The sequence below is a fragment of the Typopeltis vanoorti genome, chromosome 5 (genome assembly GCF_054136105.1).
Source record: "Typopeltis vanoorti isolate ZY-2024b chromosome 5, IOZ_Tvanoo_1.0, whole genome shotgun sequence".
NCBI classification, from domain to species: domain Eukaryota; kingdom Metazoa; phylum Arthropoda; class Arachnida; order Uropygi; family Thelyphonidae; genus Typopeltis; species Typopeltis vanoorti.
In genome coordinates this window covers 90,093,216-90,115,454 of record NC_143553.1, presented here as the reverse complement: position 1 = coordinate 90,115,454, position 22,239 = coordinate 90,093,216, and the positions used below count along the sequence as shown (strand labels likewise).

At 35.0% G+C, this 22,239-nt stretch overlaps 1 protein-coding gene across 1 annotated transcript in view; it reads left to right on the top strand.

The window, feature by feature from the left end:
* The first annotated feature begins 1,050 nt into the window (after positions 1–1,050).
* LOC150106640 (WW domain-binding protein 4) overlaps positions 1,051–22,239 on the top strand; it is an 80,764-nt gene continuing 59,575 nt past the window's right edge. The window contains exons 1-3 of the mRNA XM_090392593.1: positions 1,051–1,297; positions 1,964–2,036; positions 9,682–9,744. Of these exons, the coding sequence (XP_090248719.1) occupies positions 1,296–1,297; positions 1,964–2,036; positions 9,682–9,744 (138 nt within the window). The 5' untranslated portion in view covers positions 1,051–1,295. The remainder of the gene's footprint in view (positions 1,298–1,963; positions 2,037–9,681; positions 9,745–22,239) is intronic.

Genomic DNA, 22,239 nt, shown 5'->3' with positions numbered 1-22,239 from the left:
GCTTTCCTTAAAGTTACAGTGGATCTTACCTCCCATTTATTATTATTATTATTATTATTATTATTACATGATACCTCCAAGGAGTTTGACCACTTATCCCGGGAGGGGCTTCCAGTTCCACGCAACTCACCGTCTCTACTGTTTAATACATCACATGTGCACAATGCCATCTAATCCACCACCAATCAATAGTATTCTTTGCCTGTACACTGCATGTGTTATCCTGGCCAATTTGCTCATATTTTATTATTATTATTATTATTATTATTATTATTATTATTATTATTATTATTATTATTATTATTATTATATGGGCACCTCCATGGAGTGCAAAGACTCATCACGGGAAACCCAATCTATCTACATAATCTATCATACCTCTCCTTGAACCCATTAACCGACAAAGCACTGACAACTGGCTCTGGCAACCCATTCCACTCATTCACAGCCTCTCCATGCAAAAAATCTAGTCCTAACACCCCTACTAACCACACCTTTATTCAACTTCCAGGGATGATCCCTTATTCTGGTCAATCTAACTAAGTGTTGAAGCATTTCCTCTGAATCAATCTAATAAAATCCTTTAAGCAACTTAGTGTTTCTATCGTATCCTCTCTTTTCCTCCTATCAACCCAACTTCTTCAATCCATTCACCCTCAATCTATCCTCATAAGGAACATTCCACAAGCCACTCACCATCTTGGTCACTCTCCTCTAGATCGTCTTTACTGCTTCCTCATCCCCAAGAAACCTAGGTTACCAGACTTTCCGAAGGTTAGTTGGCTAAAAGAGTCTGGTCTACTTTTTTTTTTATTTTTTGGTGAATAAAAGATAGTAGACGACTTTTAAAAATTTCGCTAGCTTTTTTTTTTTTAATTTCCTTACGCGGAGTAGTTGAGGCCGTTATAGCCCCTAACGTCTGTTATTATTATATTTGGAATTTTCATTCTTACAATGCTTTTGTAAGTTACTGAATCGATGGTCTTGTAGTAGCAATCGGATCATAAAAATATGGATGGCGCTGTGGTCGTAGAGCAAGATTTGTTAGTAAGTAGGTGCTTGTGTCGGTATGTCGGTATGGTATATTTGAAACGGTGCAAATTATGTGATTCTTTTGTGCGAAAATAGCCATGAATCCAGAGCAAAGATTTAAGTGTGTGATCCTGAGTAATCTTGAAACTCACTATGTTCCAGATTGACTTCAACATGAGTTCCCATAGATTTTTGCTTTCTGTCAAATGAAGCCGAAACGTTTCTCTTCAAGTCAGACTTCTAGTGTTTTATTATAATATATAATGTAAGTTAATTTAAAGATGTTTAACCACAAAATTTTGCATTTAAAGAAATCTTTCTTTGTGCTAAACGCTGCAGTGTGTTTATTTTCAAAAATCTTAAGTTGAAGTATCTGACTAAATTCTTTAAATGTGTTTGCATATTACGGCTGATGTATAGCAACTATTATTATTATTTGACACCTCCAGGGAGTCCAAAGACTCATCGAGGGAGAGTGTGCCAACAGCATCGAACGATTGGCCTCCTTTCAACTACTAACCGTGCTCAAACTTACTTAACTGAGCCATTAATAGCAGAGGCTCTACCAATCGACCATTTGGATTTTATACTTACTAATGTCCTTACTAAGGAGTCGATTGATGATTAGTGATGCCCTCCTTTCATTTGCAGAATATTAAAATTAACTAATCGTTACAGAGATTAAATTGATTCATTTTTCCGAAATTTCATTATGGAAAATAGGGGTATTATGAATTACGCCTGGCAAGATGTATGTAGTGAAATGTTTTTATTATTATTTTTTTTTTTAATTTTCATAATTGTGGAATGAGCAAAATTCATTTTTAAATAAATTCAAGCATTTGTGTTTTCTTTCATAACTTCAATAATATTGATAAGAGCAAAAGCATTATGTTTATGAAGTTATTCAAACATTTTTTTTTTTCTGTAGGTCAGAATATTGGAAATCCCTTCCAAGGAAGTTTTGTGAAATATGCAAATGTTGGTTTGCAGATAATAAAGCTGTAAGTAGGAATATTTATGATGATTTTAAAGAATTTGGTTTTTTTAACGTTATTAACAGTTCTTCTTCCTATCCAGGTTCTAGGCCAAGTAGCCTGTTCCAGACTCATTCCATCTTCTTCTTGGTCATCCCCTATTCCTTGTTCCTCTAGGTTTATATGTTAAGTTATTAACAGTTAAAAATTTTAATCTGTAGAAAATATTCCCACTGGTGATTAAAAACTATACTTGTATTTTGGAATTGCTTTTGCATTTTGAGAATTTTTCATCATTCACCCTAGAGGGCAAATAATGCATACCTCTAGGAGTATACAGGCTCATATGACAGTACTACATGATTAAGTTTACATTATTACTAATCCCCTATCAGCAATTTTCCTTCAAATTAATCTGCTACTTGTCAGCACTCCAGTATTGTTGTATCTAACATTTTGCCTTCTAAGTTACTTCTGAATCAATCCACCTAGCTCTTTGTCTTCCTCTGAGTCATTTTGGCTCTGGGCATAAAAAAACTGTTTTTCTAACTTTTCCTCGTTCCTTCAATGAATTTCAAGAGAACTAAATCTGAAGGCATGATAAAGAGACTTAAGTATTAACTGTGAGGGATTGCTTAATGGAAGTGATGCTAATAATGGGTAACACTTAAGAATATTTTCATAATTTAATGTTTATTTGTTATTAAATGTAATTCCAAGAAGTACATTTAATAACAAATCTGGAATATATTGGAGGAATTATCATGTTCTCCAAGAAGTAAGGTGTAATAAAAAGCTGGAAGAAATATAGGTTTGATGAATCACTATTAAGTATGATAGAAAAAAGATGACTAGTATTTAAATCATTAAAGATTGTAAATAAAAATTTGCTTAATTATAACTAAGAATGTTTACATCAATCCATAAAGCTTTTAGATATATAAAAAAAGAAGTAAGGACAATAGAAACAACAGGCAGGACAGCGAATATCAGAATTTCAGAACACAAGGACTACATCCGTTTTCACAAATACAGTCATTCTGGGCTTGCGGACCATGCTCTGGATACACACCACAGAATACGGTGGAAGAAAGCTACAGTGATACGCCGTAGCAAATACAAATTTGAAAGACTCTTTATGGAATCAGCCTCAGCCCTAAGAAATTCTACAAACCTCAACAAATTTGGTTGTATGCGACTGCCCCAAATTTGGGAGGCCTACATCTGCAGACCTTCAGCCCAACGGCCAAGAACACCTACTTAGCCTGCTAGAGGGCACCATCAGGACTGTTAGGAGAACAATAGCTTCATCTCTTCATTCCCAGTTTCTGTGTTGTAGTGCCTACGTGCACGTAACATTTTTGTAAGTTCCTTTAGAAAATGGCAATGTGACGTTGCCGAAATATCGGAAAATATTTATTAAAGTTTAATTTAATTTATATCCTTAACTACGTTGTTCTATTCCTTAAGTGTTTTAATAATGCATAACCAACGTATAAGCCTGTCTATGAGAATAGAAACAAATTAAACAAAAACACCTTCTCAGGATTAAATTTAAATGCTCCAGCCATAATTATGAAGAAATTTGCTAGATATTTTGAGTGTATACATGAACACTAGTTAGAAGAGGGAATACTGCATGAAAAGCTTAATCACATAACTTGGAAGAAGGAAGAAATTATCTTAAATCATTTGACAGATTAAATTGGGATGGGAATGATATCGCCTCTGGTGATCAGTTGTCTGCTGTTGTTAATTATTCCTCTTTTGATATCATCTTTGCTGAGATAAAAACTTTGTGATTGAAAGTTTCAATGGGCTATTCCAATTTATAAGGGTGGTTCATTGCTTGAAACAAAGAATTATAAACTAGATACTGGGAAAATTAATTAGGAATCCTGTCAATGATATCCTTAAATGGAGTCTCTTGTTGAGCATGGCACAGCTTTTAGTAAGAGAAGATTGATTATGAAAAAAAAAAACAGCTTAATTTTTATGAATAAATGATCATAATTTGCTGCAATGTGATTTATGTGGATTTCAGCATTGATAATATTCCACATCAGAATCTGCTAATGAAAATGTCATTTGGTATATTTTTATTAGCAAATTTTTAATTCCATATAAGATTTGTCACAAGAGAATATGCCAAATCTTATGTAAAAGCAGATTCTGTCTTTATATGAAAGATCATTTTTCCAAAATAACCTTGTGAAAGACCTAGTGGATCAGTTGCTAGAGATGAAGAACTGCATCACCAAATAAAGATGATGGGCACAAAAAGAGTAATCATAATGAGATTTTATTGCTACCCAATTCAATTATCTCATTGATTGGGTAGCAATAAAATCTCATGTGAAGAGTGAAACTGAATTTATTGAGCTGTTTCAAGAAAACTTCCTCAAGCAGCATGTGACAGAAGGAACTCGAGATCAAAGAGTGTTAGATTTGATTATAGTGTCAGAGGATGTTTCAGTTAAAGATGTAACTATTCTGCCTCTGGGTGTTGACATTTATCATGCAGTACTCATTTGGGAAGTGACTAAGTTTATGAATGTTACATTCAGAAAAGGTTACGTGCTGAATTAAAACGCAGGAATATGAGCAACTGAAGAGTATCCTGAGTTCAGTGGAATGGTATGCTGGATGGGAAAAATATTGACAGGGTATTCAAAGCATTTAAAAATTACTTAAGTGATGCAATATGAGAATGTGTCTTGAGAGTTTGAAGAATAAAGGATGCTGCAAGTAAAAGAAAGAATGAATGTTAAAGAATAACTCTTCTAAATTCAGATGGCATGAGGGTTACAGATGCAGAAGAGGTTGTTCAACTAATGAGTGTCCATTTTGCTAAAAGCTATCAACCTGATGTATGCAACATTGAACTCACTGCTATCTCTTCACTGGATGAAGAAACTCAGGTGTATGAGGAGGAAGTATTAGAAATGTTGTACAAACTGAATAAGAATTCAGCAATAGAGACTGATGGGATATCAGCAAAGATGCTAAAATATTGTTCAACTGAACTGGCTATTCCTTTTGCCAGACTATATAATCCAAGTCTCAGAACAGGGAAGATTCTGCAGGAGTGAAAAGAATGTATGGAAATCCCATTCACAAGGGTTGTGCAAAGACCGATGTATCCAACTATCAACCAATCAGTATTTCAGGAGTGATGGTGAAGATTTTGGAAAAGTTGGTTAGTGTTCACATTTTGAAATGGGTTGACAGAGAATCTATACTTTGTGATGGACAACATGGGTTTACTAAGGGAAGGTCATGTTTTAGGAACTTGCTCACTCACATTTAAAATAATGTTACCATTGAGCTAGACAAGGAGAATGGATACATCATGATACTTTTAGATTTTGCTAAGACTTTTGACAGAATACAGCATGGACATCTGTTACATAAATTGGAGAATATGGGATTGGATTAGCGTGGATGACTGATGGACAGATATCAAAAATTGGTATATGGGGATTATGAATCTGCAAGATTTAAGGTAATCAGGGGTGTATCACAAGGATCAGTCCTTACTCCATTGTTATTCATTCTGTACATTAATGACATTGGGAAGAATTAGACATGTAACATAGCTATTTGCTGATGATGCAAAGATAGGTAGGGGTAATCAGGAATGTGGCTGATATGCAGAATGATTTTGAATAGGATGGAATTGTGGGCATGGAAAAATAGATGTCAGTAAATGTAAAGTCATGCACTTTGGCATCATTAGATATCCAATGTTGTATTATATTGGTAGGATTATGCTAGAAGAAACTGATCAAGAAAGGGCTCTTGGAGGGAAGTTAAAGTTCAGGGGCTATGTAACAAAGATTGCAAAAACAATGCAAAAGATAATTGCAATGCTGAAACAAATTGTGACATGTAAAGATAAAGTAAAGATGTCATTTTGCTTCTTTACAAGGCTTTGATTGCACACAGGTCTAGTCTCCTGGTTTCCATTGTGATTCTGATACAGTGAGAGAGAGTGCAAAGCAGTGTTAAAAATGATATCAGGATTGTGGAATGATTATGAAGACAGATTGAGAATTTGTAGACTGCAGCCAGTAGCAAACAGGAGAAAGAGGGATGATATGATTGATACTTACAAACTTCCGAAAGGGTCATACAGGATTTCAGTTGATGGAATTTTTCATTTTATGGAAAGCGGGGAGAAGACAAGAGGGTATCCTTAGAAGCTGAGAATGAATGCTGCCAAGAAGGGTGGGGGGATGAGATCTAGAATTTTTCTCTCATAGAGTGGTGAATAATTGGAGTGGATTGTCATTGGATGTTGTGTGTGAAAGCAGCGTGAATGAATTCAAGAACAAGCATGACAGCTGTTGCGTGTAGTGTATGGCCTGACTCCTTGGAGGTATTTCTTAATAATTAATAATAATAATAATAGTGACAGGTAGAGACAAGCCTTATAAAGAAAGATTGATATAGCCATATTAATCTTTCTTTATAAGACTTGTCCTACCTGCCACTATTGCATGCTAATTAGCCTTTTTGACCCCCCACCCATAAAAGATTATAACCCTGTAGTACATTAGTACTACAAGGTTGTAATGAGTTGGTTAAGAATTTTTAATTTTTTTTTAAATTTTATATATAGGGTGATTTAAATAGACTGATAGTATGGTTAGAGAAGAATAGGTGTCAATTTAATGTGACAAAGTTTAAGGTTTTGCATTTTGAGAAGAAAAGATTACCTGCTGTGTAACGTCATGATGAAACTCTACTCCGGGAAATTGATGAAGCCAAGGATCTGGGGGGGGGGGTCAATGAGGAGTTGAAGTTCAGAGGGCATATTGCAGATGTGGTCAAAACAGCACACATACATATACTCTGACAAGCAAAGATAAACAGATTATTGTACTGCTTTGATAAAGCCTCATCTGGATTATTGCTTACAGATCTGTTTGTCTGAGTTTCTTGGAGAAGCCAGTGGTGGTGGTGGTGGGGGGAGGAGTGGAATGGATCCAGAGGCAAGTAGTAACTAAGAGTTTGGCAGGTTTGTGGAAGATGCTCTATATGAGGAGAAATTGAAGATTTGTGGATTACAGAGACTGGTTGATAGGTGGTAAGCAGGGAGGGGAGGGATGGAGATGTAGGGAGTTTTATACGATTGACATGGAGGAAATTTTTCAGTACATGACCAAGGTGAAGAAAACTGGAATTAAGTAAGGATGTGAGGACCAGATTTTTTGCTTCGAGAGTTGTGAATGAGTGGAATGATTTGCAAGAGTCATTTGCGAGTACTCTATCAGTGAATAAGTTCAAAGCAAAATATGGCTGGTATGGTACAGGTATTGATGGTTAGTGTTGATGTTAGTAGACCTCCCATATTGAGTCTATGTACTTCATGTGGGTGCCCATATAATAGTAATAATATTTCTTTATTTTGTATTTTAATTTTTTTTTTACATAGTCCAGAACTGCTCTAGAGACTAAACATGGAACTTTTTTTTTAGCTTCTTCAGGCCTCCAATAAGTGGGTCAGTAGTCTCACTAGGCTATAAAATATGTCTCCTGCTTAAAGGTAATCACAAACTTCCATGTCCACAGTGGGATTCAAACCTTCAGCCACTTAGTTGCAGTGTGGATATGCTAACCACTTGTCCAGTTAGACTGATTGCATGTATTTCTTGAGGATGAGAAAATGGTGGGAAAGATCTCAGTGTGAATTACCAAGATATTGACAAGCTATGAAATGTTCCTATGAGCATAGATTGAAGATTTGTGCAGAAAAGGGGATATGATAGAAATATATGTTACTGAAGTGTTTTATGAGATTGGTGCATAATTATTTTTTCAGTACATGACTCAGAAGAAGAGAATATAGAAATTGTATAAGAGTGGTTAGTAAAAGTGTGAGCACTAGCATTTTGCTTGAAGATTAGTGAATGAGAGGAATATGCTGCTGTAATTGGTTGTCAATGCTATTTTAGTGAAAGAGTTCACAAATGATAGTTATTTTGTGAATCTGATAGTTAGCATGAAACTCATTTCTGCAATGAGTCTTTGGAGATGCCTGTGTTTGATTTTTCTCATTGATCCTTTAGAATGGGTAGATTTCCCCCTAATGAGGTATTTACGATGAATTTAATGCTGCCGGTTTGTCACTCCTCTGCTGCATCTCTTTAGGGCAATATTCATGACTCTAAATCCACGTGTGTTCACAGGGCTGGTTTGCCTGTTCTGAGTTTCCTGTTGGAAAAAAAAATCCTCCTCCTCCATATGAGACCAGCTAACTCATCTTTAGTCGAAAGAAACCAGATAAAGGTTCCTCGTGTCATGGACGGGAATCGAACCCAGGTCTTTCTGACTAAAGGGCTTTGTCTATACTGACTGAGTTATGGAGGCAAATGCCTGTGTTGTAGTAATAATAATTTTTCATATATTAGAATTGCAAATAATAGACTTTGGAAGGATTGATTTTTGGAATTTTTCATTGTTAGCTGAAGTTCGGTGTGTCTGAATAATAGGTTAAATTGCAGGTAATGAACTTCAGATGAAAAAGTCTGATCATCAGTTGTTCCAATGTCCATTATGTAGTTTTACCCATTATCTGAACATTCAGCTTCTATTTAACGTTTGAAAAGTCCACAAATTGATTATTCTAACATCCATTATTTGAGTTTCAATTATGTGAATATTGAATTCCTCCCTTCTAACATCCAAATATCTATATTAGGTGTTGGGACAATCCAACATATCTAACTCACTCTAAAAAAAAAAAAACTGTTTTTTACAGTATTTAACATTCCAGATAAAATATAAGATTTCATAACTGTGAAAACCAACACTGTAGGAAGCGTAAATAACAAACTCTTTCCACTACTACCATTTGCATCTCTGTTACGAGATTCTTTCCCTTTATAAATATCAAAAAGAACCCACTTTAACAACAGTCTTATCTTACAGTCTATCTCATGTTTGTGAAAAAACAGTATAGCATTATTACATTGGATTTGCTGAAGATCTCAAAATAACAATTTTTTCAGTCAGCATGCATAAACATATTGCATAATAAGTTATAGAATTAAAGATATTCAAATAATAAGTGCTACAAAAAATTACAGGCACCATTGAATAAATTAGATTATTGTATAATCCCTTTTAATATGTTTACACTATAATTGCACTTATTCAAGAGTTGTTTTAGGAGGCTTTTTACTGATACTGTATGAAATTTATACATGGCTATTTAATATAAATTCATTTTTTAGGGTAAAATGCTAGTTGAATAACTATGCCGTTGGATGACTCTGCTGAATGTGCTTACAAATATGATTTCAACATCCAACCTCTCTCTCTCTTCTTTTCCTCTCCCCCCTCTTCCTCTCTCTGTTTAAATAAAATATTACAGAAAGTTTATATTTCAGTATCACTTGAATAAAGTCTATTGATCGATGAAATGTGAACAGTTCTGACAATGACTAGTAATTTTTTTCGTTTTGTCTACCACAATACAGTTAATGTTCAAACGTGATACAATAAATACATGTTTATTTCGAATCCCAAATGCTTTGGGTTTCAAAATAACCATGCATTTTAATCTAAATTATGTTTTTGAATTATTCTGATAATAATTAAACATAATAATGAGTTATGTATTTTTGATAGCCTGTATATTTTGGCATTTGAATTTTTTTTTCAGAGTATTGAATTTCATGAAAAAGGAAAGAAGCATCAAGAAAATGTACAGAGAAAGATTAAAGAAGTAAGAAATCTCAGCAGTTCCTTAAAAAAAAAAAAAAAAAAAAAATTAAACATATTCTAAAGTTTTTGTGTTTCATATAAGTTTCTTAAGGAAGAAGAGTTTTATCATTGGAAAGTTTGCAAATTGATTATTCTAACATCCATTATTTAGGAATGTCAAGAGTTATACATGAAAATCAAAAACATTCAATATGCACATACCACACACAGCAGAAAAAGTGCATGCACAGAGAAAATAAATTTTTGGATAATTAGGGATCACATTCTAGATAAAGGAAAAGTTGGACTTTCTTGGTGATCCAAATAGCAGGATAGGAGATAATTCCAGACCTACAGTTTTTTTTTCGAAAAAAAAACATGACAGATTTATTATGGTAACAACTGATAGACTTATGTTGAGAACTATTCGTTACTAGCATCATGTTATTCTTACGCCCTCCATGGAGTTGGCAGATTCATCGTGGGAGGTTCATTCAACTGGCAACAAAACTATCAAAATGAATCTTTAAATCCTTAACACTCCCTGCATTAACACCATATATCAGTAATGCCATTCACTGACAATTCTCCATGTAAAACGCCTACTCCTCACACTCCTCTTCACCACATTCTTACACAACTTTCAAGGATGGCCTCTGGTTCTTCCCCACTCACCTTCTACTCTTTTTTTATAATACCCTCTGGATTAATCTGATAAAATCTCCTCAATAATTTAAACATCTCTATTATATCACCTCTTTTCCTCCTATCCACCAAACTTTGCAATCCACATTTCTTCAACATCTCTCTCCATAGCTAGCATTCCAGAGTATTCATATTGTCTTGGTCACTCTTCTCTGGACCCTCTCCAATGTTTCTACATCACATTGAAAACCAGGTGACCAAATATGAGCACAATAGCCACAAGTGTGGTTTGACCAGTGCTTTATACATTAGCACAACCACCTCCATATCGCTACATGTTAGAGTACTTCGTATCATAGTAGCACTGTGATGTGCAGTCTTTGTAACTTTATATTAATATTAATAAACACACCTTGCATTTATTAATATTAAAATTACAACCCCACTCCTTTGTCCAAGTCAAAAGGCTATTCATATCTTCCTAAAGGGAATTAATATATCAGCAGTGCTACTTATAATTCTCCCCAACTTTGCATCATTAGCAAACAACTGAAGATACCCAGTGAGTCCACATGATATATTATTTCCAAACAATTTAAATAGCAAAGGCCCAAGAACAGAACCCTGGTGCAAGCCACTGGTCCCTCACATAATTTGCTTCTATAATTCAGAGAGACAATTCCCATTCTAACTAATTTAGATTGGGAATTGTCAATTTATCGCGTGGTAGTCTATCAACGGTTTTGCAAGGTCCAAGAATATCACTGTATGTGATTCTCCCATAAAATAAAATCACAGAGAGCATAACAAGAAACAAGTATTTTATGTTATTATTGAAGGTGATAACTTTAGACTTGTACATAATACTGGAGTATAGGTTTGTAATAGTAAACAATCACCATCTAGTTTTGAACAACATTTTAAAAGAAAAGTTGTGTAAGAAAATCTGGAAAATAATCCTTTTTGATTATTTTTGGAATCTTTATCTAATATATGTAGTGTTGAATAAATAGTATTACTGGATAAATAGTATTGGAGAGAAAACAAGAACTAAATTTTAATTTTTTTATACATGTAATTCTATTTATATGTTTGCCTATTGAGCATATCATGTCAGATCTGACTACCTCCAGTACTGCGCATTTTTATTGTTGTGTATGGATTGAAATATTCTGTTTCACTCTGTTTATTTTGATTATTTGTAACCCATCATTACATTGATATCTGGAAAAAATGTTAGAAAGCTCATCATCAAATTCCTGATATGAGTCCTCAAGGGGTGTACAGGATATGATAGTACTACATGAAAAACTTTCATCATTACTAACTTCCTATCTACAATTTTCCTCCAAATCAATCTGTTACCTGTCAAGACTTTATATTTATATTTCTATCTTCTAAGGCACTTTTGACTGTAACAATTCACCTATATCTTGGTCTTCCTCTGGGTCTTTTTCCTGCCAACCTGGCAGAGAACACTTGTTTTGCTAATCTTTCCTTTCCTATAGAATGGGAAAGGAAAGATTAGCAAGTGACCATTCTGCCTGGGATTTGCTCTGGTAACATTCCTGGATGCTAACAATGTTGAGTTCTTTCATAATATCCTTGTTTTTAATATGATATTGTTACTGATTCTGTTCATGCCTCTAATCTTTCTCAGGACTCTCATATCTGTGGTCTCTAGTCTTTGGTCATGTGTTTTATTTCTAACCCAGTTTTCAGATCCATAAGTTAAAATTGGTTTGAACACTGTCTTGTATACAGCTAATTTAGTGTTTCAAGTAATTTCTCTCTTATTCCATTTAAATTTATTCATTTGACTTCCTACCATACCAGCTTTATTGATTCTGTTGTCTATTTCCATATTTAATTTTCCATTTTCACTAAAAATCATGCCTAAGTAGTTTTACCTGTTCTATAGGTTCTCCATTCACAATGTAGTTGATATTTTCAATGCTTCTTCCTATTTTCATTGTCTTTGTCTTTTTATTGCTAACCTTCATACCACATCTATTACAACAGTTATTCAATTTAGTCAGAGATATTGCAGACTTGTAGTGGATTTATTTACAAGTATAACATCGTCTGCATAAAGTAAAGAGCTGACATTAACATCTCCAATTTTGATATCAGGTTTAATACCGTTTTCCTTCATAATGTAATCCATATAGATAATAAATAACAGAGGGGATAATGTACATCCTTGTCTGACACTAGATTTAACATTAAACCATCTTCTAGTACTTCTTTCAATTCTAACTGCTGACTTACAACTCAAATAGAGACTATGTATTGCTTGATATAATGCTCCATTGACACTGTACATTGACTACATTGATGGAAGCATTTTGAATAGCTTTTCTTTTGACACCTTGTTATATTCCCATGATTTCTCAACTATTTGTCGTCAAGTGAAAATCTACTCCTGACAGCCTCTATTTGGCCTGAATCCAGCTTGTTCTTCACCAAGCTTCCCTTCCACAATCCTTCTCAACTGTTTCTCAAGTATCCTGGCATAAATCTTACCAGGAGCACTCAGTAGAGAAATATCTCTAATTCTCACATTCAGTTTTATTTCCCGTTTTATATATGGGTACCATGAGAGTTCTATTGAACTCTCATAATACCCATATACAATCATCTGGAATTTGTCCCTCTGTCCAGGCCCTCTGAACTATGTGGTGCAGCCACTGTAAGACTTTTATACCTCCATACTCGAGCATTTCTGGTCAAATATCATCTACTCCTGTTGCCTTTCCACATTTCAGGCTTTTGATGGCTTTTTCTACTTCAAGTATGGATATGTATTCCACATTGCATGCTTGTTGAGTGTATTTTACTACTGTGCTGTCACTGATTGTTTTGTTTAATAATTTTTTGAAATAATTACTCCATAAATCAATGATATCTTTTTTACCAGTTTTTGTGTCACCTTTATCATCTCTAATTCCTTTTACAGCACTCTTTCCTCCATTGCTGAGCTTTTTCAACAGCCTCCAGAATATTTTGCCACCCTCTTGATATTTATTTTCTATGTTCTTACCAAAGTCTTCCCTTGATTTTTTTTTTAGCTTTCTTACATTTGTCTCTGTATTCTCTAGGAGCACAAGTTGACTTATTTGCTGGTAACTTTTGATATGCTTTCTTCTTTTCCTTCACTGCCTCTTTAACATCCTGTGTCTACCATGGAGTTCTGATTTTTCTATCTTTGCAGACCTCACCACGTGCCTCTCTGACTGAATTAACCAATGTTTTCTTCAGAGTTTGCCACTGAATCTCCAAGGTTTGATTCCTGTTTGCAAACTGTTTCATTTTTTTTCTTGAATAATGTTTGTGTATTTTAGTCTACAGTTCACATCTGATAGCTGCTCAACTTTTATTTGCTTTAAAACTTTCTTACATGTTCTTCTTTTCAATATGAAATTCAATTTTATCCTGCTCAAGACTAAATAGTAATCACTTCCAATTTCAAATCCTCTGTACACTCTGGTGTCCTGCACCAGGGAGAAAACATTACTATCAACAATAACATAGTCAATGAGATTTTCTTATTCCTTGCCTCTTCTCTCCATGTGAATTTGTGCACATTTTTATGTTGGAACATGGTGTTAGTAATAACCAGTCCATGTCCTGAGCAGAAATCCATCAGGCATTTGCCATTATTATGCTCATTATTATGCCATTAGCTTTGCTCTTTTCTCCAAATTTTCCCAAAATATTTTTCTGTGTTTGACCATAATTTCCTTCTCTGCTATTTAGATCTCCAACAAGGACCAATTTTTCATTGTGTCAGTTGCTTTCTCTAAAGCCTCAAAAAAGTCCTCCATTTCTATAGTAGAACCTTCTGTGAAACCATAGGCACAAATAAGTCTCATTGTTCAGTTTCCCATTCTGATATTTGCCCACACTCTACTTGAAATTGCCTGCCATTCAAGATTAGCCTTGTATTTAGTGTTGAATACTATGGCTTCTCCTTCTTTTCCTTGATTGTCATTGCCTGAATATAACACTTTGTATTTATTGCTCAGAAAGATCTTGCCAGTTTTTGTTTCTTTTGTTTCAGACCCATATATTGTTGATCTGATACTTATCCAATTCCTCAGCTAGCTCCATTTCTTTGCCATTCCAGCTTCTTGTATTGATAGTACCAATCTTGAACTGGTGATGTTGAGTTGGGGTGTGTTCTATAATTTGTTCCAGTAGCTGACTTTTCACTGTTTGCCCTGGTTCCCTGACCTAATGTCCAATCCTCACCTTCTTGTATACCACGAGAAGGTGAAGATTGGACGTTAGGTCAGAAGCCTTGATCAGTTCTCCACATTCCTTTAAAGGCTATGTGGAGATCTCCTCTCAGTTATACATCTTTGACCCTTAAGCACCCCCTCTGTAAGAAAGCTATGTGTATTTAATGAAAGATATATTGCTGTCTTTATTTCAAAGAGTATAATGAAAGGAGATGTTTTTTAAAGATTAATTTACTGTACTTTTACCCATTATTAATTTTGGAATGGAGATTAGAACCTGGAATTGGAAGCAACGTGTATTTTTCATAGGCATTCTGTGTGGAAGTTTAAGCTTTAGTTGTTCAAGTGAATTATTATATGAAGGTAGTGTACAAACTGATGATGCTGTATGAAAATGATTTACGAAAAAAATAAGGGGGGAAAAAATCTTAATTTTTACCAGATAATAAACTGAGAAAATGCTAGAATTAGTGTGTGTGTGTGTGGGGGGAAATCATATGCTCTTTCAATAATGGTAAGTTATTCCATCTTTGAACGATGAAAAAAATTAGCACACAACATTGCTTGAAAGTTGAAAGAATAGAAAGTAATAGTATCTGTGAGCATTTATTGATACTTAGTCTGTGTATGTGGTAATTCGTTTTCAACAAAGAAGTTTATTGAAATTAGATCGTATATTGATTCATTGTTTTTTGTAGTAACATATTTTCCTGAGGATAGCTTAAGAGTTGAAATTAGATAAATGGGAGGAGACTTCCATATTGCCTGTACAAAATACAGAAACTGATCGCAGTTTTTCTTCTGTCCAGTTCTTATCTTCTCAGGGTGTACTCTTTTATTAGGTATTCACATGGATATGGACACTGAAAATAAGAATGCTGGCAATTTGGATAGGTTTAGCTGGCCCATCCAAATTGTCATCCATTTAACATCCCACATTCCTTTAAACTAGGCAGCCTATGGTCTGAAGCATGCTTGCTACATTGATGTCGGTATAAATTTGAACATTTGCTTAAAGAAAGCACTGAGGCCTTGCTTCACGATCTGAACTTAAATCAGAATGACTGCCTCTCTAAGATATAGAAAAGTCTTATTCTAATCACACATCACTGAAGTTTTTTAAAGCTAATAAATAATTAATATTGCAACATTTCCTCAGTTATGCTATTGTGTGTTTTATGTATAGCATCATGTGGCTCTTATGTTTTCAAATCAATCCATTGTTCGTGTCCTATCCTGTAATTAACTATGATGAATTCAGATAAATAATATTGCTTATTCCTTGTGTTTCTGTGTTAATTAAAAGAAATGACTGTGTTATTGTTGATAATGATATCTTCACACTTCAGGACACAAAAATGTGCAGGGGATTTGATATAAGAACTGATCACCATTTAGTCTTAAGCAGGATAAATTTAAGTATCATGTGGAAAAAAAATATATATATAAAGAGAGTGTTTGCTGTCTAGACAGTATAGTCACTTGAACTCATGCAAGCAGTGATAGGCTTTTGTAACTATGCAGATTTAAACAAATTAATTTAGTGCTCACAGTTTTACAGGTTACAGCTATACAAAAAAAAAGGGAAACATTAGCATGAGAAATATAACATTAGTGGTTGTAGTGTGTTAAGCCTTTCAAAATGTCAGTGTTGAAATTAAAGTAGAGGAAAGCTGCAAATTTATTTAAATTTGAGTGGCTGGACAAATGTAACGTAATTAGTTTAGAAATTGCATGCACATGCAGTATTTAAATAGCTGAAGGAGTAAGCATTTTAGGTTGCTCTTATGGATATGCTTAACTTGTAGCATACAAGATTTTTTAACAAAGATGTCACCAATTTTAGGTCACGCTACAGCACACATTAAGTCTCAGACTGAAAACTTGAGCACAATATGTTTTTCATGTCCCATGGGCCAACAAAAATTAGAGGTAACATTGCTCTCACCCCTTCTTCACTGCATTCATTCTTAACTTCCATGGATATCCCTCCTCTCCCCACTCTCCATAAAATGAAAAATTAAAATCTACTGATATCCTATATGACTCTTTCAGAAGCTTGTCTAAGTCGTATCATCCCCTCTTTCTCCTGTTTGTTAGTTTTTGCACAACCCCAATATCATCTTTAACACTCTTCACTGTATCGGTGTCACCTTGAAGACCAGATCTGCACACAATAGTCCAAGTAAGGTCATATCAAGGCCTTATAAAGAGACAAAACGACTTCTTTATACTTACATATTAAGTTCATTTCAACATTTCATTTATCTTCTGAGTTGTATTCGCAATCTTTGTTATATGGTCCTTGAACTGCAACTTCCTATCTACTAAAACTGCAAGATCCCTAGACTGATCACTTTCTTCTGGTATTATCCCACCAATATAATATGACATAGGATATCTCATCAACATCAAAATGTTGGAACTTTACATTTGCTAACATTTACATTTACTAACTGACAGCAATTTGTATGTGCTGACAATTCCATCCTATTCAAATCATTCTACAAGTACTGCATACCAGCAAACAGCTATCATCTATCAAATCCTTCCCAATGTCATTAATGTAAAGAATGAATAATAATGAACCAAGGTCTGATCCATATGGTACACCACTAGTCATCTTAAATCTTGGAGACTCTCATTCTCCATATTCTTTTTGATATCTGTCGGTCCATCCTCTTATCCACACTAATATTTTATAATCAAATCCCTTATTCTCCGATTTATGCAACTGCTTTCATGTTGTATCCTTTCAAAAGCCTTAGCAACGTCTAAAAGTATTATGGTACCTTCTAGTAAATCCCATGCTGTTCACTGCAAAATATAGATTTTCTGTCAACCTGTTTTTGTATATGAGCTTTTACTAGCTTTTCCAAAATCTTCATCACCACGCCAGAGATACTGATAGGTAAATTGCAGATACGCTAACCACTTGGCCTGGTTGGCCAAGTGGTTAGCGTATCTGCTCTCCAGCCAAATGACTGTGGGTTCGAATCCTGGCGTGGCCATGGATGTTAATGACTGTCTGTGAAAATACTAGTGGTAGTGGTGGTCGTCAGTAGATGTCGTTGGTGTAGATGAAGGTGGTTGTGGTTGGTGGAGACAGAGAGTTGTAGAGTAGATACACTCCCTTGATGAGTCTTTGGACTCCCTGGAGGTGTTATATAATAATAATAATAAATAGTTTTGGGACACATCAGTCTTTGCACCTCCATTGTGCAATCCACTTCTGTAGAATCATCCCTGTTCTGAGGCTTAAATTATATCACCTGGTCAAAGGATCAGCAATTTCAGCTGAACACTCTTTTAGCATCCATGCTAATATCCCATCAGCTCCTTTTCCTGAATTCTTATTCAGTTTGCGCACCAGCTTTAGTATCTCTATCTCCTTCGCATACACCTGAGGAGGAGATACTTCTTCATCCAGCCAAGAAGTAGCAGTGAGCTCAATGTTGCCTATACCAAGTTAATAGCTTTTAGCAATCTACATTCAGCAGAATTATTCTTTCATTCTCACATTTTCTTTTTCTTGCAGCATAACAATATAATTCTTTTGGGGTTTCTTTTCACTCAGACAGCTTTCCATACAACAATTGTAATGCTTCTGGTCTGCTCCTTATAATTTTCATAGATGACATTCTTATGCATACAGCATTCCTTTCACATCTTTTTCTTATCAATCTCTTGCTTGATGAAATTATACATCTATTTCATTCCTACCTTATTTATTCTTGTAATTTGATGGACATATTCTGATATCACATCATTTAAGTATTTTTTATGTCTTCCATGCACTGCTGATATCCTTTCTATCTAGTAAATTATACCATGGTACAGAACCTAGTATACTTCTCAATTGATCATAATAGTATACTTCTCAATTGGTCATAGTTTCCTACTTTGTAGTTTAGCATGTAACTTTTTTCTGAATAGAGCATCCATAAACTTCTGACTTCCCAAGTCAGTACAGAATGATGACTGTCACCAACTGGTGGCTCACATCTTTAACAAAAAAAACCTCTGACACTATAATCAGATCTAACACTCTTTGGCCTCGAATTTCTTTTGTCACATACTTCTTGAGGAAGTTGTGTTGCAAAAGCTCAATAAATTTGTTTTCATTTTTCTCTTGAGACTTCATCCCATCCACTACATCCATTTATTCATTGGACATCAACAGATGCTGTATGATCACTCAGATTCTCAATGATGTGCCATACTAGTCCTTGTCAAGTGGTCCAGTTGTATGCTTTTCTAGAGACTTCAATTCTCTGAAGATCAGTCACTCCAGGCATACCATCTATCCATCTCATTGAGCGTCTACCCTTTCCTATTTTTCCTTCTATTACTGTTTTAAGAAGTCTTCCTTCGATCCTTTCAATATATCCAAAGTATTTCAACTTTCTTCTATCAATGTCCTTTTCTGTTTGTCCACCTTTCAAAATTTATCCTCAACAGCGTTCTGTAATACCACATCTCAGAAGCAGCTTTTCTTTTCCTATCAGACTTCTTTCAGTTCCAAGTCTCACATTCATAAGCTGCTGTTGGAAAAACAGCTGCATCCAAAACCTCAACTTTGTTCCTGTATGAGATAGATCCATTCTTCCAGATTTTAGACAAGTTTCTGACTTTTGCTTTAGCCATTCCTAACCTTCTTCTGAACAGCAATTCTTAATTATTAATAATGGATATTATTAATTACTAATAACATCAATAATGGATCCCAGATACTTGAACTTGCTGACTTCCTCAATTCTTTCTCCATTAAGGTACACTTGTTTTTCAGGAGCTGCCCTGTCTGTATTCCTTTGAGAACCGTAATCTTTTTCTTGCTGGGATTCAGATCCAATCAATGTTTGGATAATTAAAATCATTCATAATGATTATTCATTTCATAACCATCATGCCTATTTGGTAATGCATTTCATTATCACTAGCAACTGATTCACTAGGTCTCTGATAACATTTAACTATGTATTTGATCTTGTTAGACTCCAACTCACACAACTGCAAAAATAATCATAATTTAAAATTCTGAATATTTTTACAAATGGTTTATGTTAGAATGTTTATTAGTTTTAGTTTCATAACACGCATTGTCGGCACTTGCGATGTGCCCATTATTGATGTTATTTTATTAAAATGAAATGTAAAGTGGTTAAAGATTTATGTACTTACTGGATTTGAATAGTTGTACTAATTTAAAATATCAAGTGTTGTGTTTTGAAGAGACATTCTCGTTACACTGACGTAATCTACGTGTCAGCCATTATACCTAACTTCTTGCTTGCCAGTTTTCGTGGAGTGTGCATGTTCGCCGAGAAGTTTGATACGTGATTGACAGCTGACAAGGAAGGCGTTCAGTATCAGGGTAACGGAGAGTAAACAAGAAGAGTGTTCGGAGAGAAAATTAGAACACAAGCCAGCAGATATTTAGATTAGGAGGAATTTGAGTTTTTTTATATAACAGTTGGAGGAAAATTAATAGTATATTCTGAAAAAGGAATCGTGGAACTAATAAGTTTTAAAGTGGAATAAGTATTGATAAATAAAAGAAAATATTGCTGTAGACTTTTTAAAAGGAATATTCGATGAAACACTAATTAGAAAGTTAGTAGTAGATTCCGAAAAGGGAATCATAGAACTGTGAATTTTAAGTGGAAGAGTTAAGACTGTTAATAAGCATTAGTGAATAAAAGAAGAAGTTGCTATTTACATTCTAAAGGAATGTTCAAGGAAATGCTGATTAGGAAGTTTCATCTGTCTTAAGTCGCTGGATCTATTATTTCTACTAAAAAGGAGACAGAATTGAGCCAGGAAGAATTAATGTGTGCTACATGAGTGATGAGAAAGGATCCTGTGAAAATTATTATTATTATTTCGGGCAACTCCAAGGAGTCGACAGACTCATTGAGGGAGGCCCTAACATCATGTCAAGAACAACTATTCGACATTCACACAGTATCTATCCATACCTCGCCTTGAACTCATTCACAGTCATAGCACTCACAACAGACTCTGGCAGCTTATTCCACTCATTCACCACTCTCCAAGGAAAAAACCTAGCTCTAACACCCTTGCTAACCACATTCTTGCCCAGCTTCCATGTATGGCCCCCTAGTCCTCCCACCACCAGTCCTATTCTCAAAAATATCTTCTGAATTAATCTTATAGAAACCCTTCAGTAATTTGAAAGTCTCAATCATATCATCCCTTTTCCATCTATCAACCAATTTTTGCAACCCACAAATCTTCAACCTGTTCTCATAAGGTTCATTCCATAGACCTGCTATCATCTTGGTCGCTCGTCTCTGGATCCTCTCCACCTTCTCCCCATCAAGAAGAAACCCTGGCACCCATATCTGGGCACAGTCTAGATGGGGTCTTATCAAGGCTCGATACAGAGAAACAGTAACTTGTTTGCCTCTGCTTGTTAAAGTATTTTTCAGCAACCAAGTGATTTGATGAGCTGATTTAGCCACTTTTGCGATGTGCCCCCGAAACTTCAACTTCCTATCCACCAACACTCCCAAATCCCTGGCCTCATCAATCTCCTGGAGTACGGTTCCACCAATGTGATATACTGCTGCTAATCTTTTCACCCGAAAATGCATAACCTTACACTTTGCCACGTTAAATCGACATCCATTTTCCTTCGCTCAGTCCTCCAAACTATCCAAATCATCTTGCAAAATTTTGACATCCTTTGCATTCACTATTGCTCTACCGAACTTTGCATCATCAGCAAACAAGTGAACACTTCCTCTCAGATCCCTTCCTATATCGTTAATGAACAAATTGAAAAGTAGTGGTCCAAGAACAAAACCCTGCAGCACACCACTAGTCACAAGCCGTCTTTTGGACTCTACTCTTGAATAAACCACTCTCTGATATCTTTCCATCGACTACCCTCCTATCCATCCCCATATGCTGCAGTTTACTGATTAGAATTCCATGTGGTATCGTGTCAAAGGTCCAGTAGAATCACTGTAAACCCATTACCCTTATCCAGTTCAGCCATCACTGTGTTATAAAATGTGAGCAAGTTACTGAGGCATGATCTACCTTTCACAAAACCATGTTGTCCCCATATAGTATCCCATTTTCATCTATCCAATCCTGTATTTTTCTCTTGACTAATTTCTCCAAGACCTTGACAATGATTCCTGATGTACTGATCGGTCGGTAATTTACAACAGCAGTCTTGGAACCTCCTTTATGCAGTGGAACTATTTTTCCCTGTTTCCATCCCCTCGTGACTAACCCAGATCCGAGACTCAAATTAAACAAAAAGAAACTGGCTATGAACATATTTTATAGCCAGTTTCTTTCTCTGTCAAGGCCCTTTTCCGAAGATATGTGACTTTATTCTTCATTTTCACAGGATCCTTTCTGTCATTGTGCAAACAAAGTGTTTAGTCTAGTCTTAAGTGTAAGTTTATTTTATAAAAAGACCTTGGATCCAATTAATTCTGTAGTTATAGTTATGTAAATTGTTTGAAGTGTATATTTATTGTTTTTGTTTTATTAAATGTGTTTATTTTGTATTTTGGTCTTGAGTCAGTGATTTATTTGGATTCTGAAAGCAATAGTAAAATAGAGGTCATTGCACCAATCGGAGCGAA